Here is a 22956-nt window from a genome sequence, read left to right on the forward strand (position 1 = left end):
TATTGATTTCTTCCCCTCTTCAGTGAAAAAATGAGCAAGCAGGTTTTTTATAGTGTCAAGGAATAGACATCTTTCTTGGCAGCAGTATCTTCAGTGCAAGATAGTCTGTTTTGGACTGAAGGAGCAATAGAAGAGAAACAAAATATCTTAAAAGTTATCTTTCCTTTGATACTGAATCAGCCAACGACTGAATAAGGCTGAACTTAAATAGTTTGACCCAATAGTTCAGCTGTTCCCTTGGACCACAGTAGTCAAGACCGCTACCAAATTATCTTTATAATAGATTGGCTGGAAATAAGCAGCGTGTTCAGGCAGTTTAACTTCCTTTACATTTGTCACTAATCTTAAAAGAGCTGGAGTTTCTTCTTACTGAATTGAAAAATTACAAAAAGATGGGAAATGCTATAAGCTTTATCCTCCACATAAATTTGTGTAATAGAGTCATTAAGTGAAGTAGTGAGTGAGGGGGAACACTGCAGGAAGAGGAAGACAAGTTATTCTTGGAATACACATGCATTCATACAGCTGTAGTTTTCAATCAAAGATCTGGAAACTCCAGGCATGCATAGAAGATGATTAAGTAAGGCAAGTTCAGCCAGTGCATGTCTCCTAGAGTTGTTTTTAAGATTCCTGCCTTTTTAGAGGAGTTAGGACCTCTGTATGTCAGGATTTGCAAATTTTAAGTGGTTGGAAAAACTGCTGTGAATGTCTTCTCTTCTGCAACTGAGTTCTGAGATACTGTTGAACAGATCAAGTTAAATGACATTTTTCCAGTCTGGTTTTAGGTTATCTGCATGATCAACGTGTGCTGCTTTTATTCCATAGTGTTTTATATATAAATAGGCAAGATAGTTAACATGTTTTTCTTCATATAGTTGTATTGCTTAAGCAGTATTAGTTTGTTTTGTGTAATCATTTGGTTTACTACTCTGGGAAATGCACTAATGCAGAAATAGCCTGACTTATTGAAGAAGGAGATCTGGCACAAGGGTGGGTGCAAGTACACAGTAAGTTTCTGGTTAAAAAAAAGTATAGTAAATTTATTGTAGGGTAAGAAATAGCACTACTCATGCTGTGATATTTCAGTGCATGGCAACTAATATCACATTAGACATGTTTAATGTGAAGGGGGTTAGTAAAGCAAAATCTGTTTGTAAAGCACCTGTCAGGTTCATTTGTAGAATCTTTTTCATCTCAGTTAGGGAAAATGTATTTTACAATATGAAGTCTTGCTGCTGTGTTGTGTATGGATTCGTTATTATAGGAAAGCCTTTGCTGTGAAAGTAGTTATATATCTAACCCAGCAAAAAATTATGCTGATGCTGTCAGAGATACCAAGATACGTTCCTGTTTTCTAGCATTTTGATGTTTAATGTGATTAAAAAGTGTGACTGACAGAGAAACACAAGTTATTGTTATATAAGCAAATGTGGTTTTGTTTTTAAATCGAGCAGAAATACAGTAGCGTTTTATTTAAAATAACAAAACAACTCCCCCTGATTCCTTTGGCTCAGTGATGGGAAGTACAGTGGGGAGATAGATACAGAGGCACAGAAGTAGTTTTATATTCCAGTTCTGGATGGAAGAAGGAACTCTACATCTTCCATGCAGTGAAAATTCATCATTTCTCACTATTAAAGTTAATTATTGTCTTGGAGTTCAGGGCAGACAGAGGTTCATATTTCACAAAATTTAAATAAGTAAATCATCTTTATGACAGCAAACATAAGCTCTTGTAAAGAACTTTCTGCTCTCTATGATACAGCAAACTTTCTGTTCCCTCATCTAAGCAAGGATCTTTTACTATCACATATATTTCTATTCAGCTTTTCAAAATAAAGCAAAATCTTGCCTTTTGGTAGAAGTGAAGCTGAGAAAAGAAAACATTTGGGAGCAGATCAAAACAGTGGAATAGAAATGCAAGCTGAACAATGAGTTACATGTAATGGAGTTGTATGAAATCTTAATTTTGATTTTTTCTTACCCATGATGCACATTTTTTTAATGTTGCAGTGTAATTTCAATAGGTAGGAGTTGTGTTCCAGTTTAAATTTTTAAATTCCTTAGTTTATCAAGCGAGTTTGCAAAATATTGACGACTTTCCTAATAAATGTATGTAGCAGTCTTATTAGTATGTGCATATATTTCAGTGGACATAAAGAATTTTGGTTCATAGGTAGGTTAGAATTACATTCCTATATGTTGACTGTAGAAGTTGAGACTAGTAATTCCTCTGTTTAATTATTAATAATTCTTAAAAATACTTAAAACAATTGTTCTTCCATACCATCTTCTAAAAGTAAAGGTGCAGAAGAGCTAGATGCATTTGCTTGGCTTTAATATATTTAATTTTCTGTTGAGAAAAGACTGTCACTATATGCATAGTGTATCTTTACTGTTGGCTAGGGTCAGCTTCAGGTTCATAGCTTAGACATCTTTGGTGTGATCCAGTGTAACTGTTCTTAAGGCTTTTATGGTTTGTAAACTTAAAGGTGTTTCAGTCTAGATGGATTGACATTGCTAGTTAAGAATTTCGTAATTGATAATAACAAGAAAGATAATCATGACTCAGATCTTCTTTTATCCTTTCTTCCTTTTAGAGTAAAATTGTTAGAGTGCTGAATTTATGGCAGAAGAATAATGTGTTCAAGAGTGAAATTATTCAGCCTCTTTTGGATATGGCAGCAGGAATTCCTCCTCCAGTTGTGACCCCTGTCTTGCCCAGCACTACAGCTGCTATGAGTAACAATACACCAGGTAAATGAGGACGGGTTAAAACCATACTTAGGATCAAAACATTTGTGTCAGCTTTGGTGCATTGGCGGTTAACATGCTGAAAAATGTCACACGTTTCCCTTATACAAATCAAATAAATGCTAGAAAGAAACAGAGCCAGCATCTTGATCAGGGAAACGACAAAACCAAGAGGCAGCCTGCTGTGCTTACTTCCCAGCAATATATTATAAGTATATTCAGGTTGAGTAACAGTGCAGTGAGACCTAGTTTTGCTCTCTAAAGTCAGAACAGTAGATCACCGACAAGTTAAAAACCTAACACAGGGCTTAATACAGTCTTTGTTAGTGGTGCCACAACTGAGAGAAACGAAAGAGTACATCAGTAGTGTTTTGCTATCCATAGCATTGAGCTTGCTGGATAATGAAAAGAGAGTGCTCCTTTAACTTGTGCTGGCCAACAGACAGTGATTTCAAGGGAAAAAAAAACCACAATACAGACTGCAGCTGGTGACATACTTCTTTCTCCTTCAGATCTGAGATCTCTGCTGGAGAATCATAGGCAAAAAGTTGCTCATGGAGTATGTTCCTCTTTGCTAAACGTTAACATTACTGTGCATGCAGACTTGGTAATTTTGTGCTCTGTCTTCCTTACTCAGATGGCAGGGAGCTGGCTTTTCAACTTTTTTTGCTTGTGGAGATTTTTTTCATTCCAGATTGGGAGTATTTTACGTATAGAAATTGGGTTTTGGCACATGCAGACCTGCTCTTGTCACCCACCTTTAGCTGACACTGCTGAAAAGCAGTGAGGTGGACAAATGCACCTTACTTTTTGTGGGTGTTTGTAAATGTGTGAGATTTCCAGCTCATGGATTGTATTGACTGCATTTTCTAGCTGAGTGTTTTTTATTGTCATTAGTTTGATTAGTTGAAATTGCTGAAATCATAGGTCTACTCTAATGCTTTTTAAAATTCTGATGTAAATTGTCTTTAAAACAGCTAATCTAGTCATTTACACTTAGCATCCATTTTGGCATATTTCTGTTTCTGAGCTAAAAGCAGGACTATTTATGAGGATGGAGGATTCTTCTGGATTATGGCATGAAACTAGTTATCATTACTGATTTTGTCTCGGTGTTCCACTTGAGGGGAAAAAAAAAGAGGCTACAATAAGCAATCCTCATGAATCCAGCTGCTGCAGGTTAAAATTTCTAATAGTATCCTTTAGGCTTCTCTTGGGGTAAGGTGCAAGTCAAGCAAATTCTGGACTAACAGATGTTACTGATTAGATTACTAACAATTATCATTTGGTATATATTGTTTCCATTAAATGGTTTGGATTACTGTGTGAAATCTATTCATTTTGCATTTGTCAATGTTTTTGTTAGTAGTCCCCATAGGTCAGTAGTGGAAAGAGCTGTGAACTACACTTACAGTAATCCTGCTACCTGAGAAATGTTGATAAGAGTCTGTTATTTTTGTGTGCTCTATGTGTGTGTCAGAAAAATGGTTTCAACTGATGTTAATACAATTCTTTCTCAGTAATAGCCTTTTTTTTTTTTTTTCATTCTTCTAACACGGTTTCTAGTTCTCTATGTTAAAATATTTTGGCATTGGATTTTCTGGTTTTTAGGAACACCTGTGACTCCAGTTACTCCAGCCAATGTAGTGCAAAGTTTACCTGATCCTTGGGTGTCTCAGATTGCTAATACAGATACCCTTGCTGCTGTTGCACAAATTTTACAGAGTCCTCAAGGCCAACAGGTAAATATTTTGTAGACAGTTACCCTGTACACTGAGTGATACTTTGTGTCTTTACAGTACACTTAAGAAGTGGAATGCACTTTGTGAAATGTGGAGGAATAGCTTTTGAAGAAGGAAAGGATGTTAAGTGAGACTGGAAAGCGTGGAAAGTTAGTAATGTAATTTTAAAGAAAAAAAGGGTGAAGCAAAAGAAAACTATTATGCAGATGAGAAGTGAATGAAAGGTTTAAAACCTGCAAATCACAAAGAAATTACATTGGATATTTTGTTCAAAATGGTAAAATATTGAAGAAAATGGATTTGAGGAGAGGGAAAATATGGTCTTAAGTAGAAGCGTGGGGACAAACTGGATATACTGTAAATATGTACGTGCAGATCTTTAGGATTGGTAGGTGAACTGCAACATTTGCTTTGATTCTCTGTCTCTTTTTTCCTGTTCTTCATGCCACTCCACCTGCCCCCTTCCCAGGCACCAAAGTCTTTGATTTCATTTTAAAATTGTGTTTTATGTGTGAGAGTGCATGTAGGTAAGTTGGAAGTCTAGACATAGGAGAGGGCAGAGTGAAAAAGATGTGACCAGCAAGAACGTGAAAACAGCAAAAATGGTGACTACCCAGGATTTTCTCACTCTGCGGCTTCTATCTCTGCTTCTTCAGTTTGATTCCTTCCTACTCAGAGCAGTGAACAAGGTGGACCAGCCTTATTTGCTCATCTTCTGTGGATCAGCCAAGAACAGAGAGGGTAGCTCTTCAGCTGTACGTGTTGTAGTAAAGGTAGAAGAATAATGGAAGCATTTTCAGAGGCTCAGCTGTAGGAGTCTGTATGATTGTTTTTAAAAAAACAGGAAGAGTTGTTTCACATTATCAGAAGGTCACTGTAAAACAATCCTGAAAAAGGATCATACATCTTTGATGCATTGTGGAAAAGACGATCAGTGTAATTAGCTTGTGCAGAGTTTCTGATGATCCGTAGTAAGAAGGGAGGGATTGAACCCAAAAGAGATCAGTGGGGTACCCTACAAGGAGGTAGAATATGAATGTAAAGGTAATCAGGGTCTTTGAATCCAGAGACTGGATTTGCTCAACTTTTTTTCCAAGACTGCCCCAAAAGTAAGGCTCCAGGGGTTTACTTCTTGGAAGGTTAAAAGACAGCTTCTGCTAATTCCACGGTACATTAAGAAATCTTTTTTCCGTAGGATTAGTATTCTTTACTTTTTTGTTAAGGTAATTCTGTTCAAAACAAACCACTCCAATCACCACCCCCAAAACTATTTTTAAATAATATTTGAAACACCCAACGCTATTTTTAGATAGTATGTTTTAACATCTATCTTTTGATGTTACCCATACTTTGTTTTTACTGTAACATACTTTGGTGTTACTATACATCTGTTGCCCTGGAGTGGCTGCTTCTGGTTTAGCATTGCATCTAGGCAAATTTTATCGTGAGATAGTCCTATGTAGAGCCCAGAGTCTGTGTCATTGAAGGATGTCAGTTTATATTCCCAGTTGCTGGTCAATTTGCTTTTTGTCTTTTGTTAACAGAACAAAGGAATTGCATTCAGTCACCACAAACCTGAGTTTCAGCATGAGATTTTTCATTGTGACTAGAGACACTAGTGCAGACTTTTCATATAGTCCAAATGCATTAGCTTAAAGTGGAGCTTGCAACAGTGCGTTTACTTTCTCTACACAAATGTTACAGCATACAGATTTTCCTAATATACATGGGCCCTTAGGAAGCTGAAGTAGGCTAACAGATTTTTTTCAGGTCAGAAGGAATCAAACTGGAGAAACTTCTGAGGGGGAACCCTAGAAAGCAGGAAATCCTGAGTGGTGACTGGTCATCATGCAACCTGTCAGAGCAAGTTAGGAGAAAGAAGCATCTGCATGTCTTATCAGCTACAGAAAACAAATTAGCCAGTAAGTGGGAACAAAATTTGCCATAAATGAAAACAAATAAAGATGAAATATTAGCCATAGGTTAGATGGTACTGCATTCCTGAGGTCTGTCTTTTTTTTTTTTTTTTCCCCCTAAGTAGAAGGGAAGAATACTAGTTTTGATTTTTGCTTTAAAAAAAATACTTTTTTGCTTAATGCATTTCTTATCTTTTCTCTTTTAGCTTCAGCAGTTGATACAGACGCTGCAGATACAGCAGCAGAAACCGCAGCCTTCACTACTGCAAGCTCTGGATGCTGGTCTTGTTGTTCAGTTGCAGGCCCTCACAGCACAACTTACAGCTGCAGCTGCTGCTGCTAACACACTTAATCCACTGGAACAAAGTGTCTCTTTTAATAAGGTAGAAGTAAAATAAGTTTGAAGAAATATCTGTTGTTAAAATATATGTAAGTCAAAGTCTTCTTTTGAATTTTACTGTTTGTCTTCAGAGATTTTAAAAATACATTATATATTGTGAAGTGCTCTATCTTGAAAATCAGAAAGTCTAGAGAGTGGTATAAATGAAAATACCAGTTTTATATGAGTTTAGGCATTTCATAGAATACTTTGAGTTGAAAGAGGCTATGGGTCCTCAGGGGTGAAGATGGATGTGATTTAACAAAGTTAAGCCATTGTTACATCTTTTTCTTCATCCTTTGTAATGTAACAGTGAGAACTGAGCATGTCTTATACTTCCCTTTCCTGTGTTTATGATCTGTGCGGTTTTCCCAATAGAGTAAAATGTAATTAGACTTGTAATTTTCATATATTATAAATGCCAAGAAAACTTGATCTTAGCCACAAAGTGATTGTAAGTGAAGAAATAAATATATGACTGTAGTTAAAACTAGTCATGTGACACTTTTTAGAGATGTCAAAATGTAAAAACAAAACCAACTCTGTAGGTAGAGAAACTTTGTATGCGTTGCAACAGATGTGCCTATCAAAAAAAGAAAGGAAAAAAAAAAGGCAACAACAAAATGCAGGAATTTAAGAAGATTAATGTAGCTGAATAACCATGCTAGAAAATACAGTAGTAATACTATACTACCATTAGAATAAAAAAGGAAGAACTTCTATTCAAAGATTAAAAAATAAGTAAATAAATCTTGTCCCATTATCTTTGGAAGAAACAGTTTGTGTGTAGATAATATCTGTAGGATCATCCTGGAATGAATAAATAATAAAAATAAGGAAGTCAGAGAAGCAAAACTCCCTTTTTTTTCCCTAACCCAGATAACCTCTTTTTCAGGCAGTTAGCTGCTCAGAACTTCACAAGTGCTGAGTTAAAAGTTTTAGCACAATTTATCTTTTATTTCTCTAATTTGTCCAGCTAAGCTCAAATCTGTGAAATAATAAAGAGTTGTCATCACTAATGAAAGTAATGCAGCTGTAAAAATAAGTAAGGAACAAAATGGCCTGTATTCATGCTGTATCACAGCTGTAACCATCAACTCGAGTAGAGTAAAATCACAGAAAATGAATGCATTACTTAATAGGGACTGCCTTAGTATTTAGATGCAAAAATTAATAATACGGCATTGTATTAGGGTTTGTTCTGCTGACTTCAATTCCAGCATTTACATGGATAGGCATGTTCATAGGTGTGGGTGTCTTGAATGTTGGACAACTTAACTGGAGAAAACAGAAGGAATTGGCATTCTGCTGAGTTGTTTATATACATTGTGTAAGTTCGGCTGGTGCTCTTCAGTTAGCTGATGCTAGTAATGGTATGTAGGAGTCTTGTTATTATGTGATTCTGATTTCTGGGACTTAGAAGGTAAGTGTTGTGGAACTAATTCTTCTGGCGGTGTGATAATTTACAATCAAACTTCCAGCAGGCATACGGTGTTGATTTGTTCTTGTAAGTTGTGGAAGACTTGTTTTCATAGTATGTGATCTGTGCCTCAGTTCTGCATTATACGAGTAGTGTCAGATTATAACACATCTCAAATTTGTGTTCAGTGTTATGTAGCATCCTTATGAATGAACTAATCCGTGTCTTGTTAGTCTATTGAGGCTTTTACTCAAAGATTATTTAGGCTGCGTGGGTTTTTTTTTTTTTAGTAGAACTTTGGTGTTACCATATCTATATTCTTCTTTTTCTGAGGTTTGAGGATATCTGAATCTAAGTCTAGGCATTATAGAAGAGTGTATATTAATATATATGTATTAATGATCAATCTTAATTTTGCAGTGAGGTTTGGGGATAATAATTTTCCCTGCTTTTTTAAATGGTTTTTATCAGCACCAATATCATCTGGCATATGAATCCTCGTTCTCAATATCTGAAGACCAGAAGTCATAATGATGTAATTGTTTATTCGACTATATCTGTTTTATTATATGCTACAATTTTATATCTATATTTTAGTAGACATGGCAGCCTTAATAAAAAAAGTGTTAAACAGGCAATATTTACTTTTATAGGAAGCACCTATAAGTGCAAGTGTTTTAGCTTGAATCGGGAGCATGCTTTTGAGGTGAAACTTTTGATTGTTTGTGTGTCCCCCACATCATTTCACATTGCAGAGCAACCTTGAATACGTAAAGTAGACGCATTTAGATTAAGCTAAAGCAAAAGATAGGCTACAACTGATGAGATGAACACTCAGTTAACAGAGCCAGACTGGAGCTGCTTCAGAGTAACTAGTGACAAAATCCAAATAGCATGCCCAAATAAAATAAAAACTGTAAACCAGATTTCTTTAAGAGGAAAGTTTTGGGAATGCTTTATATCCTGCTGACAAATTTAGGTCTTTCTTAGTGATCTTCCAGGATGCTCTGAAGTTCTAGAGTTTTTGTATGCATTTTAAAGAGCTTGCAATAGTTTTGTATTTAACACAAAATGCATGAATTGCAGTTGATGATACGGTTAGAGATGCAAGTGTCAAAACCCAGCGTTTCAGAACAGTGCAGTGAGCAGCAACGCTAGACTGTTTGTTTGAGTACCAGACATCCAGTTGCTTAATCTTTGGGGTTCTAGTCTTTATCAGAAAAGAAGTTAACAATTGAGCAGGATCCAGCAGGGTACCCTGGCAGCTAATACCATCCATGGCTGTGTGAACAGGAGTATAGTCAGGTGATTGATGGAAATGATCATCCCATTTAGACATCCAATCTACTCTAGAGATAGTATCACATCTGGTTTTGCTGCTTTGCCCCTGTACAAGAAAGACATTGACAAACTGGATGTTTCTGCTGTGTTTTCTCAGAGATATATTCAGCCCTGCTTTCATATATATATATATATATATATATATATATATATATATATATATATATATATATATATATATATATATCAGATTATTTCATTGGGAAAATGGTTCTAAAAGTTCTTGATTGTTCAGTCTTTTAGTTATCTAATGCTTTGTTCTTCTTGCTGGACTCCAGTAATTGAGATTAGAGTATTCTGAGAAAGAAAACAGGCAACTGAATCATCATGGCTTGTTACTGGAGATGTTTTTGTCTTGGTATTTTGAGATGACTTGCCCCACTTTCTCATCCTTTTGTTTTTAACTTCTAAGCCCAGAAGAAGTTATGGCTGATAGTAGTACAACATTAAGTCTGCTTTTCAGAAAACTTTCAAGGTGTAAAGATGCATGCTTATGGGTTTGATAGCACTGCACTGTCAATACATACTTACTGAAAAAAATCCCATCTCAGTGGCAGATAATATTTTTATATTTCTTCATGCTTCTTCAGTCTTATCTTCAAGAAAGTAAAATGCTACTGAAATGCTCCTGGGCTATTTAAAAACTAATAAACCAAAATTTTTTAGTTCAACAGACCCTGCAGTGTAGACATTTTTACAGATAAAATAGATTTATCGAAGTTTTTCTTTTTCCCTGTCAGATACCTTTCTTTTTATCCCTCTAGAGGCTTATTCCTCTTTCATGATAACTACTTGCTTTGATATTTTTGCAGACTATATGAGAATTTGTCAAGGAGCATTATATTTGAAGGAATTCAGGTTGTCTAAATGACACGTGTATGTGAAAATACAGTAATTCTTTGCGAAGTAATCAAGCTGTAGGTCTTCTTTTGATATGAACAGAGCAGTTTGCTGGTTGCCAAAGGATTGAATAGTTGGTCTCTTTGTAGTAATTTCTTCTAATTAAAGGTACCATTACATAAAATTATCTTTATTTAAGCCTTTCTCCAAACTAGCTGTTACTGTGGAAAGAACATGTGGTTGTGCTTGTAACAGTAGCCAGAGCACAAGAAAGCCATGGACAAAATTTGGTATTTGATTCATTCAAGAGTTTGCTAGCAGTAGCAGTATGACATTTGATTTTATTTAGGGTATTTGCCATCCTTCTTTATTTTTTTCAACTTGAGAAATAAGAGTATTTTTCTTTTGAAAAGTAAATATACATAAAGGGACATATAAAGAGTACTCAGTTATGCTTACTTTGCTTTCTCCTAGAAGCTGATGGACAGGTTTGACTTTGGGGAAGAATCTGAACAAAATGAAGAGCCTAAAAAAGAAGCTCCCACTTCACAACTGTAAGATCAAGCTATGTTTCTTACGGAAAATGCTAAAATCTGCCTGACATTAGTTGAACATTAGGATTAAATAATAAGGAAAATGTTGTCTCTTTTAAGAGCATAAGTATACTATACCATAAGGAAGAGAAAAGAGAGTTTCCTAAATTTATGAAACATACACATTTTAAAAATATTTAATACAAGTCTCTGTACCAGAACTTTTGTTGATTTCATCTTAGAAATTAGCATGTTCTTTACTTTGTTAATTAAATTCATAGTGTTAATGTGATGGTGATGGTACCAGAAGGTAGAACTAGTTACATTGTCTTCATTATTTTACATTTTCAGTTAAACTAAAACTCAGTTGTGAGGATCTGTTTACCAACTGTTTAAACCAAGAGAAAAACTTTTTTTTTTTTTTAATTTAAATTATTTCATTTTAGGCCTTTAGTACCAGAATCTGTGAATAGCTCCCTTTTTCACCAACTAGCTGAACAGCTACAGCAACAAAATCTAGAACACCTTAGACAACAGCTTCTGGAGCAACAGCAGCCTCAAAAGGTAAGAACTCCATCTTGTGGCCGTTGTTAATTATGATGTTCTCCACTGATAAAATTCATACTCCAGGACAAGAAAAAATTGTCTTGTTACTGACACTTCTCTTATAATAAAAATCTTTGTCGCTAGCTGATCATCCAACAGAAGCTGACAGAGTAAGTGGAATAAGCAGAAGAAAGCACTTAAAGTAAGGGGAAAAAAATGCAGCCAAATTTTTGGGGTGTACATTTTGCTTCTCTTGGGAAAGAGAAACTTTTAGCTGAGTTACAGACTGAGTGTGCTTTAGGTGTTCAGCTCTTTAAGAAGGCTTTTTCCCTGCTGTCAGAAGGAAAGTGGTGAGCACTGGAATGATTATGTCCCTGATGTGAATTGAGGGCAGCGTGCAAACTGCTGCTGCAGAACCATCGAGAGGACAGAACAGAGAATGAGGATAACTTCTGTTTCCTCTACCAAGCTTGAAGTCTTGACTAATGAATGTCTCATTCTGTTGAAGAATCTGAGCTAGATAGAGTCATGAATTTCCTTAGAAATTATCAATTAAGAACTGATGCTGTAGACAACCGAAGAGTCCTTCTTAACTGTGTGAATTGGGCCCTCTGTCTCCTTTGAAGTAAACTGGATTGTTTCTTCTGAGGTTTGTCCTTGGTATTTAGCTGCTTTTTTCCCTTCCTGATCCCAATGCCTGATCAATTAGAAAAAAGAAAAGACCCTGAAAGTTTATTCTGTCTTTCTTTGTATCCGCTGACCAGATACAAAGTGGACTTTCTGTGACGTTTTGGAACTAGTTTCACAGTAAAATAAAAATCTCAGAAAGAAAATCTAAGGGAGCAGAAACTGAACAAACATCTGGTGGGGGTTTTAGTTTAACCTGTGTGAAAGTGCAGTTGCTCAGCTTTCAATCAAGAACATCATTTGAGTTTTGAATTTGTGACTTTAAGTTTAGTAAAATAGTATAATTTTAACTAGATAGTATTTTCTTATTTTACTGCTTTGTTGTACTATGTTTTATTTTCATTTTTCATTTAAGCACAGTTGCTAAGGCAGATTGTACAACATAGCTACAGATTAAATGTCTTTTTTGTATGTTGGTAGATGTCTAACAGTTTCTGGGTTTTAAACACTAAAATGTTGTAAAGCAATATAACTGTGAAGGGTGCATCTGTTTTAGGAGCTTTTAATGTGATATACCTAAAAGTAGCGAATTTGAAAATAAAAATGCTGAATGCCTACTTTACTGTAAAATAAACAGAATTATAGTTTACATTACTTGCATTTACATTACATTATCTATGCAATTACGTTACAGTGCATTTATGGGTATAGTGTTTGTATGACTCACCTCTTAATATTTGATCTTCTATTACAAGTCCAGAGTCTGTTTCCATTCAGATCAACTCAGTTTCTCGAGTTTCTTGTATAGTCGGTACAGAGACAAAGTTTATTTTCACCTTGAAAGCAGCCTAAAGGTACAAACTTCTGCTGTAATGACAGCAGTGTGTTATGAGGAAAATTTTCTTGAATTTCATGTTTAAGCATCAGTGAGAAAGATTAAGGGAAAAAGAAGGAAAGATAAAACACAAACCAAATTTATTACACATCTGATTAGAAGCAGAGGGAGAGGAGGAGAGGATAGAGGACAGAGACAGAAGGAGCAACAAGAAATGTAGGAGTTGAGATCGAGAAACAGATTGTTGAAGAATAATTAAATATAAGGAAAATGAGACAATGTTAGAAGCAAACGCATTAACTAAATTATAGCAGAATTTTGTATTTTTCTGCAGACTGTTATTATAAGCTGTTCAAAAATATGAAGGTAAAGCAAACAAACCTTGGTGCTACATGTCATTCTGCTAAATTTCTACCATTTTTCTGGCAGATAGAATACCCAGCATTTGTTTAATTGAAATGAAAATGTACTGTGAATCACTGAAATGGTGACCTGCAATATTATAGGATTATAAGTCTAGTATTACTTTTCAAACTTGTTCTAATAGCATTTGTATGTATTTTCACGACATTATCTGCATTTCTTGAATATCTTTCATACCTACAGATATTTATGCCAAATCTGTGCTTTCAGTCCAGTGTATAGGCCCTTACAGCTTTTCCTCTAGCAAATCAGCAGCACATTTAGTATTTTACATTTTTAAATTTTGGTGGTTTTGAAAGACTGCTTGTTTTGTTAGGTCTCCTGTTGTGTCATTTATGCCAACACGTCAATTACAACTTCCTTTATCTTGTAGTAATTAGTTGTCTGAAATCACACATTGTAGGAACCTTTGTAGTTTTTAACTAGTTAAATTGGTATTGCAAATAAAAGAAACTTGCTAAATAGTTTTTCAGAAATATTTGAACAATTGGTTCATATAGTGTTCCATTTTGACACAGTAAGCATTTTGAATTATGAGGCTTTTTATGGTGTATTATTATTTGTTATTTAGGCAAGCCCTGAGCAGAATCAAGAAGGAAATTTTGGTTCAGAGCACTCTGCATCACCATCACAAGGGAGTAGTCAGCAGCAGTTTTTAGAAGTGGAAACAAATGTAGATGATTCAATGGATATTCAACAACAGGTAAAACTATTATAAATTTGATTACAGAAGTTGGAAGGAAAATACATACTAAGATGATTTCAAAATGTATGCTTTCATATAGTCATATATACTGTGAGTATATTTTTAAATGTTATTGAACAACTGTTATGTTTGATCTCAGGACATGGATATAGATGAAGGACAGGATGTTGCTGAAGAAGAGATTTTTGAACAAGAAGAAAAGAAATCAGCTGTTCGTTCAAGATCAAGAACTCGCTCAAGATCTCGTTCAAGGTTTCATGATTAACTTGTATTACATAAATGAAGTTTTTTTTGAATCAAAGTTGCAAGTTGTGTTTATCAGTCTTAATTCTGTATTTTCCAAAATTGCAATAAGCAGTTTTTGGAAATTAAAAATATGTGTTCATTTAATATTTGTGTGTTAGATGCAGACTTTCTGTATGAGTTCATTTTTCATATCTATGTTTTATTTTAAACTTTTTAAGACTTATCCAGGTGACAAAAATAACTTACACTAGCCAGCTGGACAGGTTTTCTATACCAGAGAAATACTGTTAACGGAACATTTTCTAGTTCTCACACTAATGACATTAAGCTTATTTCCTGAAGCGGTTTTGCTGAACATAACAGAAATGTCTATAACATGCTTAAAGTTTATAGTTAGAAGACAACTAATTTTTTTTTTTTTAAATTTTTTTTTTTTTTAACTTAGCATACTGAAATTAAGTGTTTTGTAGGTCACCAAGAAAACGAAGGTCAAGATCACGGTCTGGTTCTCGTAAGCGTAAACACAGAAAACGTTCACGCTCAAGATCAAGAGAAAGGAAGAGAAAGTCATCTCGGTCATATTCCAGTGAGAGAAGGGCTAGGGAAAGGGAAAAAGAACGTCAGAAAAAGGGTTTGCCTCCTATACGGTCAAAAACACTAAGTGGTAAGTAGCAGCTGCTTACTCTTTTAATAATGTAGTATTAAAGGGAGCAAAGGCTTTTTTTTTTCACTGAAAAAATAAAATTTAGCTTGAGTACTCTTAAAAAATATAGTAACCATATTCTCATCGTATAAGTTTCACTTCTGATGTTTCGCACAATTTACGGTCATTTCATCTTAGAGGAAAGGAAGTGTAGTGTTCTACCGATGATTTTACGCATAGTGTTGCACCAGTGATTTTAATTCTGAACAGAGAGTAGCAAGGGTTGTCCCTAAGTTACAGTCTGCTTTCTCTTTAATGCCTTCTTCTGTGAGGCATTTGAAGATGATTGCGCTTGGTCTGAAAGTTGGTATGCTGATATCACTGTATCATTTATCTATAAGATAAGAAGTTCAAAATTCATTATTACAAAGGAAAGACTGTTCTGTTCTCTTCACATTGATACTTTACATCATTCCAGGGTAGCTTTAAATTCAGACCTGTATTATAGTTTAGATGAGTGGCTTTGTTTTTTTTTTTTTTCCTTCTGACTGTTCACATGAAAAGAGACAAATCAGTTTTATAATGTAGACTTCTCCCAGCAGCCCACAAAGCAGGGGACTATGATCAGAGTGGATGGGAGCTGGGAGGCAGGGATGTTAAGTGACCTGATGACAAGCAGCAGCGATTGAGGTCCCATGAAGCGACCTGGCTCGTGGAAAGGAGATATTAAGAAGGCTGAAGCATGGAAACTTTGGGGGAGGGGGGGCTGGGGGTAAATAAATAAATGAATAGGTAATTAACATGACAAGTGTTCTGCTTCATAAAATTTGTTCATTGACAGCCACTTGATGAGGTCTGAAGAATTATTTCATAGAGTTTAACACCCTGAGAAACAACAGGGCCATCTACAAGCATGGTTGTCCAAGAGAAATCTTACGGCTAGTCTTTCGCAGTACTGCTGAGTACTGCTGTCTATTGAAAGTGTTAGCTGATGGAGGAATGCACAAGACTTGTTTCCAGTTGAGTGCAGCAAGATTGGTACAGGAAGGACGTGTGACGTATCAAGATGATGAAGAAGACAGAATATTTTCTTGGTTTAAGATAAGGTAGCCTAAGAGATCCAGGTTCTCTGGTTTTGTTCTGCCTTCAGTTCTTGAAGATCCTGGGTGGATTAATCAGCTGAATTACCAGTTACCAGAGTAATTGGTGGTTGAGGAAAACCACCAATATTAGCCTAATCAGATAACTCTTTTAAGTGGAGTTAAGTTCTCCGAATGTTTCAAGGCTTGCACAAATAGGTTGGGAAATATTTTGGAGACAAAATGATTGGAAACATATACGATGCAGGAGAATGAAGGTTTAGCTCACGTCTGTGAGTATTTATATTTGACAAGGAGGACAAAGGGTAGGCGTTTGGGAGACAGATTACAGGGATCTGGGCTAGTGGTGGAATTGACAAGAGTCGGAAGCATCAAGGACATCTTCAGCTCAGTGGTGGGCCTCAGCCAAGTTTGTGTTTCTGGGATGTTCCCACAGGTAAAGTAAAAATATAGTTTCTGTATCTTTCATGTGAAAATGCAGTGAGTCATACTGCAATTAAGTTTCTTCCATAATACACTTCTAGCTAGTTAGAACTTAGTTGTCCTTCTTTAGAACTGTCTTTATATCCTAGAGGCATGTTTTTTATGGAACATGGAATTTTTTTTTCCTAAGTGATTTCTATTGCAGTTTAATAATCTACATATTTTTTCCTAATTTCTTTCAAAACAACTATTTTCTTTGAAAGAAAATGAAACAAGAAGAGTGAACACTTGTACTGAATATTTATTTGGTGTCTTTTAACCCTTTAACATTTTTGTTAATGTACTTAAACTCTGTATAGTAAACAGTAGATTTACTGTTCTTACCTTTTGATCAGTGATTTCTATGTAATTGTAAAGCCCTTTATATCCATGCTATAGAGTGTTTTATAAGCTAACATTCTAATAGTTGTATTGACAGTAATGTGTCTCTTGACAGTTTGCAGTACCACTCTTTGGGTAGGTCAAGTAGACAAGAAGGCTACACAGCAAGATTTAACTAACTTATTTGAAGAATTTGGACAAATAGAGTCAATTAATGTAAGTAAGCATGTTATCATGCATTTTCAGGAATTACGGACTTGTAACTTAAATATGTTTATGCCTCTGAATTCCCTTTAGCAGCTTAAGCTTGTATTTAGGAGATTTTTTTTAATGGCTTTAGAAACTGTGGCTATGATATTTGATTATTGGTTTCCATGTACTGCCTTTTGAAGCATGAAAGTACGCTTTCTGGTAAAATGTCTTTTCCCAAGGACTAACGGTTTACACAGGGGGTAAACCAGCATCCAAACAACTAAAAAGTTACGTCTTTTATCTTTTTTGTGATACGGCACACGTCAGGTATCATTTTTCCTTGGACTAATGGGCACAGGCTGGTGTGTATCCCCATTATTCTTGGTTACGTTTAATACAGAGGCTCCCTAAAGTAGAATTAATTTAGACGAACATTTAGAAGGAAATAAATGGTACTGTAAACAAGTGTTTATTCTAAAATGTGACAGTTAAACTGTTTCTTATAATTAGGAGCTATATTTCTCATGATTCAAAGTAATTTAGATTTAGCTGTTCAGAGTTGTATTTTAGTATTGCCTACAATTCAGCTTCAAGAGAAAGTATTTTTCTCCTAATGTAACACATCCGCATGAGAGACATTTGGATTTTTCTCTCTTGCACCAGCAGTTTTAAAGTTCTTCTCATACAATTTCATTCATGTCAGATAATATTTCTAGTATTTTTCCTATTATGTTAATATATTCAACTATATAGTTAATAAGGAATAGTTTTATGGCATTACAGAATCTTTTAAAAAGCTTCACAAGCCTGACATTTAAACACCATTTTGATTTTCAGGAACTAGCAATTAAGAAATTTAAAAGGAAGGTAATGTTGTAACAATCATGATGTCCTAATGCCTGTTAGATTTCAGAGGCAAACCGTACTGTAAATAGGTCATCCTACGTGTTCCACAAAGCTTTAAGTACTTGGGATGATGTTGTAAATCTTAAAACATATTTTCATAAGAACTGTATTAAAGGTTGTCATTTTAAATATTTTTGTTCATTACATTACTGTGTGCTCCTAAGCAAAATAAAAACACACCTATATTATTGACTAAAATAAGTAGTTGTCATACATGATTTGCAAACTTTCAGTGATTATGCGCTGCATCATACTTTTCTTTCCTAAATAAAACATTAAAATTAGTGGAAATCACGCTTCAGGAAGGAGGACTTGCACTTTTGAAAGTTAAAGATAGTTTTAATCACTAGCTTGCGCCTCTGTTGAAGGTTGTCATTCAGCTCACAGTGGATATGGAGCTTAAGAGGTATCAACCTCTGATTTTCTGAAGTTGTCATAGTAGAACTCCCAGGTTTTGCCTCCTCCATGTTATTCAGATCTTTCACGTAATTTTTAGCACCCATTCTTCAGCTTGCTGCTGATGCTTGACAATGTTGTAACTGAAGTTCTCTGCCAATATCATTCTTTATTTTTGCTGCTCAAAATGGTTAATATTGCTGATTAAGCTAACAATTGTTTTCAATGTAAGCCTCCCCTTTGTTAGTATTAGGATACAGTTAGTGTAGTTACATAATCTGCAGTGCTGGTTCTCCTACTTTTTAAGACTATTGCTTTTTTCCATAGATGATTCCCCCAAGAGGGTGTGCTTATGTCTGTATGGTTCATAGACAAGATGCGTATCGTGCTCTTCAGAAACTTAGTTCTGGGTCCTATAAAATTGGATCTAAAATTATTAAGGTAAGTTGATTTTAATCTAAGAATGCTATCCCTTTCGAGTTCAGTTTTAATATGATGATTTGTCATGTGGCAGTGGTTCATTCAAATCTGCAATATGAAGAAGAAGAATGAAACAATAAGGGGTAAATGTGTAAATTGTTTTTTTCCTCTCTGTGTAAAATGCAGCTTCTAAGAGATGATTTGAAAGTAAAGTGAAATGATTACTTAGGAAGTGCTTGGTTAGTGTTTTGTGTATGTGCTAGCGATAAAGAGTACAGGACTGTAAACAGCCTAAGTCCTTTACCTGATTTTTGTGGATCACTTAATATTGCATTTGATAGTATTCTTAGAGTTAAGTATATGATTAAATGTTGTGGGTTTTTTCTGTGTTCTTTGATATATTAGGATGATTCCTTGAAATACTGTATTTTTAATTTCCCCAAATATATGTCAGAATTAATGTAGAACAAATTTGAGCTGTTAGATGTAATTAATCTTCCACATAACTGTTGCAGAGGCCAAGAAGTCTTCCTACAGGTTCATTTAAAATTAAAACCTTATTAAAACTTTAATAAATAGACACGGAAGGTTGACCTGCAGTGACAGAAACATGAAGGAAATTATCTGAAATATTTTGTTCATGGGTTATATGATTTAACGGGATTATCTGGTTGGGTTTTATTTTCAGATTGCCTGGGCTTTGAATAAAGGTGTGAAAACAGAATACAAGCAATTCTGGGATGTGGATCTAGGAGTTTCATATATTCCTTGGGAGAAAGTAAAATTAGATGATTTGGAGGGCTTTGCTGAAGGTGGCATGATTGATCAGGAAACAGTAAATACAGGTATGGACACTACTAATGATTGTTATAATTAGAAAATGTCTTTATTTTGGTAATTGTAAGTCCTCACAAAGTTTGTTCTTTAGATATTACATACTCTTTTTCAATGTACATAAATTTTACTTGCTACAGATAAATGGCACTAATTATGAAGCGTAGATGGTGTTTGTAGGTGTGTACCTAGTTGATTGTCAAGACATTGAAGAATTAGTGACGAAAGCAAATTAATTTAGGCAAGTTAATAAAGGTTAGCATTTTTTAAAAGTTACGAATTTTCTGTGCACTAGTTTCCAAATTAATTTATGCGAATTATAATCTGCTTGTGATTGTGAAACGTTTTATGTTTAGGTATAAGGTTTAAGATTGAGTTGGAACACATCCAAATTGGCATAGCTTAGCTGAACCTTGAGGTATTTCCTCCATGAAATCAAAGAGACAGGAAAGCAAGTGATGATAGAACTTAGTCTAAAACCCAGTTAATTGAGAGGCTTGTGAGGTTTGTAAAAGATTCACAAGTACTGTGTTTTCTTGAAGCAGATCTAGTACCACATGACTGGACTCTACTGAAGTAAACAGTAGATCAAAACTGTTTATAACAGTGACAGTAATTTTTCAAATCATAATGCAGTCTTGCTTCGAGTAAAAATTGAATATAACGGAAAAAGTAAAACATAGAACATTACTGAAATGCATTCACTATGTTGTACTTGACATACAAAACTTTCTGAGGAAGTTACAGAAAGAAGAAATGGGGGTTGGGGTGAGGTTTGCTCAACATGAGGATGTTCTGTCGTTGTACAGTAGCCAGCTGATAACACAGATGTGTTGACAACAGCAGTTTGTAAAAAACTGGAGCATACCCTACGTTAAAAATTATTAACAGAATGATTGGTGAAAAAAACTTGGTAATTTTTGAAAAATCGGTTTGTATACAGGCAGAATTGAATGGTGTCACAGGTGATTAACGATATTTTACATTTTTTAAAATATATAGTAATAAATAATTACACTTCCTTCTTTCCACAGCTTGGTGGTTATTTTCCATGTATCTGTACAAATACCAGATAAAAGTTTCTTTAGAAGGAAGGGGACTTTTTAGTATTTAAATACAAATGCCACAAAAATTTTTATATTTGAAATACACCCTTTTTTTTTTTTCAGAATGGGAAACAGCCAGAAGCTCAGAAGCTGCTAAAGAAAATACTCAAACTACACAGAGTGCTGCAGTTGATAAGAATACAGTTATTACAACACAGACAGAAGCTTACACGCAACCAGTCACTATGCTGCAGGTTTGTATTGGTCTGAGTATGCAAAAAATCCACAGAACTGAAGGGCAAACTTTTTATTCCATATATCTAAACTTTAATGCTGAGTTAAAGTACTTCAGTCAAATATACCTAGGTCTTGTGTCCATATGTGTTTATCCATGAAATATTTTAAGAGTAGAATCAGTTGTCGTGGTTCAGCAAACTCCCTAGTTTCATGCACAACATATCCCAAACATGTACAATCTCAAATGAAGGTTTAAATGTTCAAGACAGATCAATTGGAAAAAAAAACAAACCAAACCACACAAAAATCCCCAAGAACAACAAAAAAACCCACAACCATAAAAAAAAAACCAAAACATCAAAAAAACCCCAAAACAGCCTCCCCCCAGACAAGCCCCAAAGCAAATACTGCCATGTCATTTTTTTAAGGACAAATTAAAATGAGCTTACGGAAAGTATTTTCCTTAAAGCAAAGCATCTTTCTGCAACCTAAGCAATGAAATTTTTTTTTTCGCTTGTGCTTGTTTCTTTTCTACCTATGTGCTTTTCGCCATATCAGCTTTGACTATAAGTGTAATTATCTTTTTCAGTAATTTTGGACAGGATTTCATAAGGGCAGTCTCATCTGTAAAAGATCCGATTATTCAGGTAGTGTGCTGTTGCACTCCTTAGGCGGTAATTCATGAGTTTTTGATTCTCTGTTGTATTTGTTTTGCTTCTGGTAAACCAGAGAATTATTAGCATCCATTTGGTAACAAAGTTTTGTGGAAGGATGGAATAATACAGTTTTAATTTGTATGAGTATACAAAAGTACAGATACTGATCAAGTATAAGTACAGATAATTTCTGTAAAACTCTTTAAATCGTTTTTAGAATGACCATATGAAAATCTCATTTTCAGTGACAGTGAAAATTAGGAGTTGCTTAATGCAAAATTTTTTGTATTTGTATTATTACTCTTACCTTTCCTAATATGTATAGACATTTCCAGTACTTGAGCTGATGTAGTTACTGTGAAAGTTAACGTATTTGCATTTACTTGCATTGAATTTTGAACTTTTTTCTTGTCACAAAAAATTGTCTTCAGTCTTATTTCAACTGCTTCCTAGTGTACGCTGTGATCAGTATATATTTAAATATATGTGTATTGGTTTTATTCTGCTCCTAATTACTTTTAATTATGCTGCACTGTATCAAAACACATACCTCAAACAGAAGTTTGAGAAATATTAAATACTTTTAAGGATTTCACCAGGATTAATAGCATTATAATTACATACACTAAACTCAACTTTCCAGTACTGTTCTAAAATATTTCTAGTGAGAATGAAATTACTGTTTTCTAAGTGCTCTCAAATTGCCAAACTACCTAATTTTCCTTCCTTTTCACTCTCCTCCCTTTTGTATTCACCTCTCTCCCACAGGTACATTTTTATTCATGAATAAATATAGTGTTTATCCACGTATTTTTCTGTTCTTTTTAGAATAAAGCAAAGGTAAGTGTAGAATTCTTCCAGTGTCCTTGTTTAACCTTAGTGTAGGTATCATTTCAAAATGCAGTCTAATTCTTCAGGGTGTTCAGAATATATACAGAGCCTTTGGTACATGCAGAGTTTAACATGAATAGCAATTAAATCAGTTTTCCTCTTTACAGTAAGTATTGAAATTGCTTGTTTTGTTTTTTTTTTTCCATGAAAAAAGATTCCAGTAGCTCCAGCTGTGCCTGCTGTTAGCTTGGTTCCACCTGCTTTTCCTGTCACAATGTCTGTCCCTCCTCCTGGTTATAGCGCAATTCCTCCTCCACCCTTCTTGCGTGCAAGTTTCAACCCTTCACAGCCACCTCCAGGTAAGTTAGTAAAAGTGAAGTTGAGTATGTAATGAGTATACTTAGTTTGTGTGCTTCCATATATATCATGCTTTGTATGGTTTCCTGTCAGCTACTGGTTACTCTTTAAGCCAGTTGACCTTTGAATCTCAGATTTCCCACTAAATTAAAATTATTTATGTCTAACTTGGTATTATTTTTACTTTAGTAATTATTCTGTTGAGAATAGGAATTACACCATTTTT

The 22956-nt window shown here is 34.8% G+C and overlaps 1 protein-coding gene across 10 annotated transcripts in view; it reads left to right on the forward strand.

Moving 5' to 3' along the window:
- The window catches only part of SCAF8 (SR-related CTD associated factor 8), a 94439-nt gene that overhangs the window by 29986 nt on the left and 41497 nt on the right, over positions 1–22956 (forward strand). For 7 of the 10 annotated variants that reach the window (XR_009746606.1, XR_009746608.1, XR_009746607.1 and 4 more), the window contains exons 5-17: positions 2601–2757; positions 4366–4496; positions 6619–6795; positions 10867–10946; positions 11372–11489; positions 13928–14059; positions 14202–14314; positions 14779–14972; positions 16971–17071; positions 18677–18790; positions 19458–19614; positions 20773–20903; positions 22588–22732. Coding sequence is in view for 6 of the 10 variants with exons in the window: in XM_061471596.1 (XP_061327580.1) it covers positions 2601–2757; positions 4366–4496; positions 6619–6795; positions 10867–10946; positions 11372–11489; positions 13928–14059; positions 14202–14314; positions 14779–14972; positions 16971–17071; positions 18677–18790; positions 19458–19614; positions 20773–20903; positions 22588–22732 (1750 nt within the window). In the remaining 4 variants the exon portion in view is untranslated. Of the gene's footprint in view, positions 1–2600; positions 2758–4365; positions 4497–6300; positions 6419–6618; positions 6796–10051; positions 10561–10866; positions 10947–11371; positions 11490–13927; positions 14060–14201; positions 14315–14778; positions 14973–16970; positions 17072–18676; positions 18791–19457; positions 19615–20772; positions 20904–22587; positions 22733–22956 lie in introns of those variants that run through there. The other 3 variants (XM_061471600.1, XM_061471601.1, XM_061471602.1) reach the window with 3 other exon arrangements.

This window comes from Pezoporus flaviventris, unplaced genomic scaffold (genome assembly GCF_033815535.1).
Source record: "Pezoporus flaviventris isolate CSIRO_AGI_PZ_B2104156 unplaced genomic scaffold, CSIRO_AGI_Pfla_v1 ptg000066l, whole genome shotgun sequence".
In the NCBI taxonomy this organism is placed as follows: Eukaryota; Metazoa; Chordata; class Aves; order Psittaciformes; family Psittacidae; genus Pezoporus; species Pezoporus flaviventris.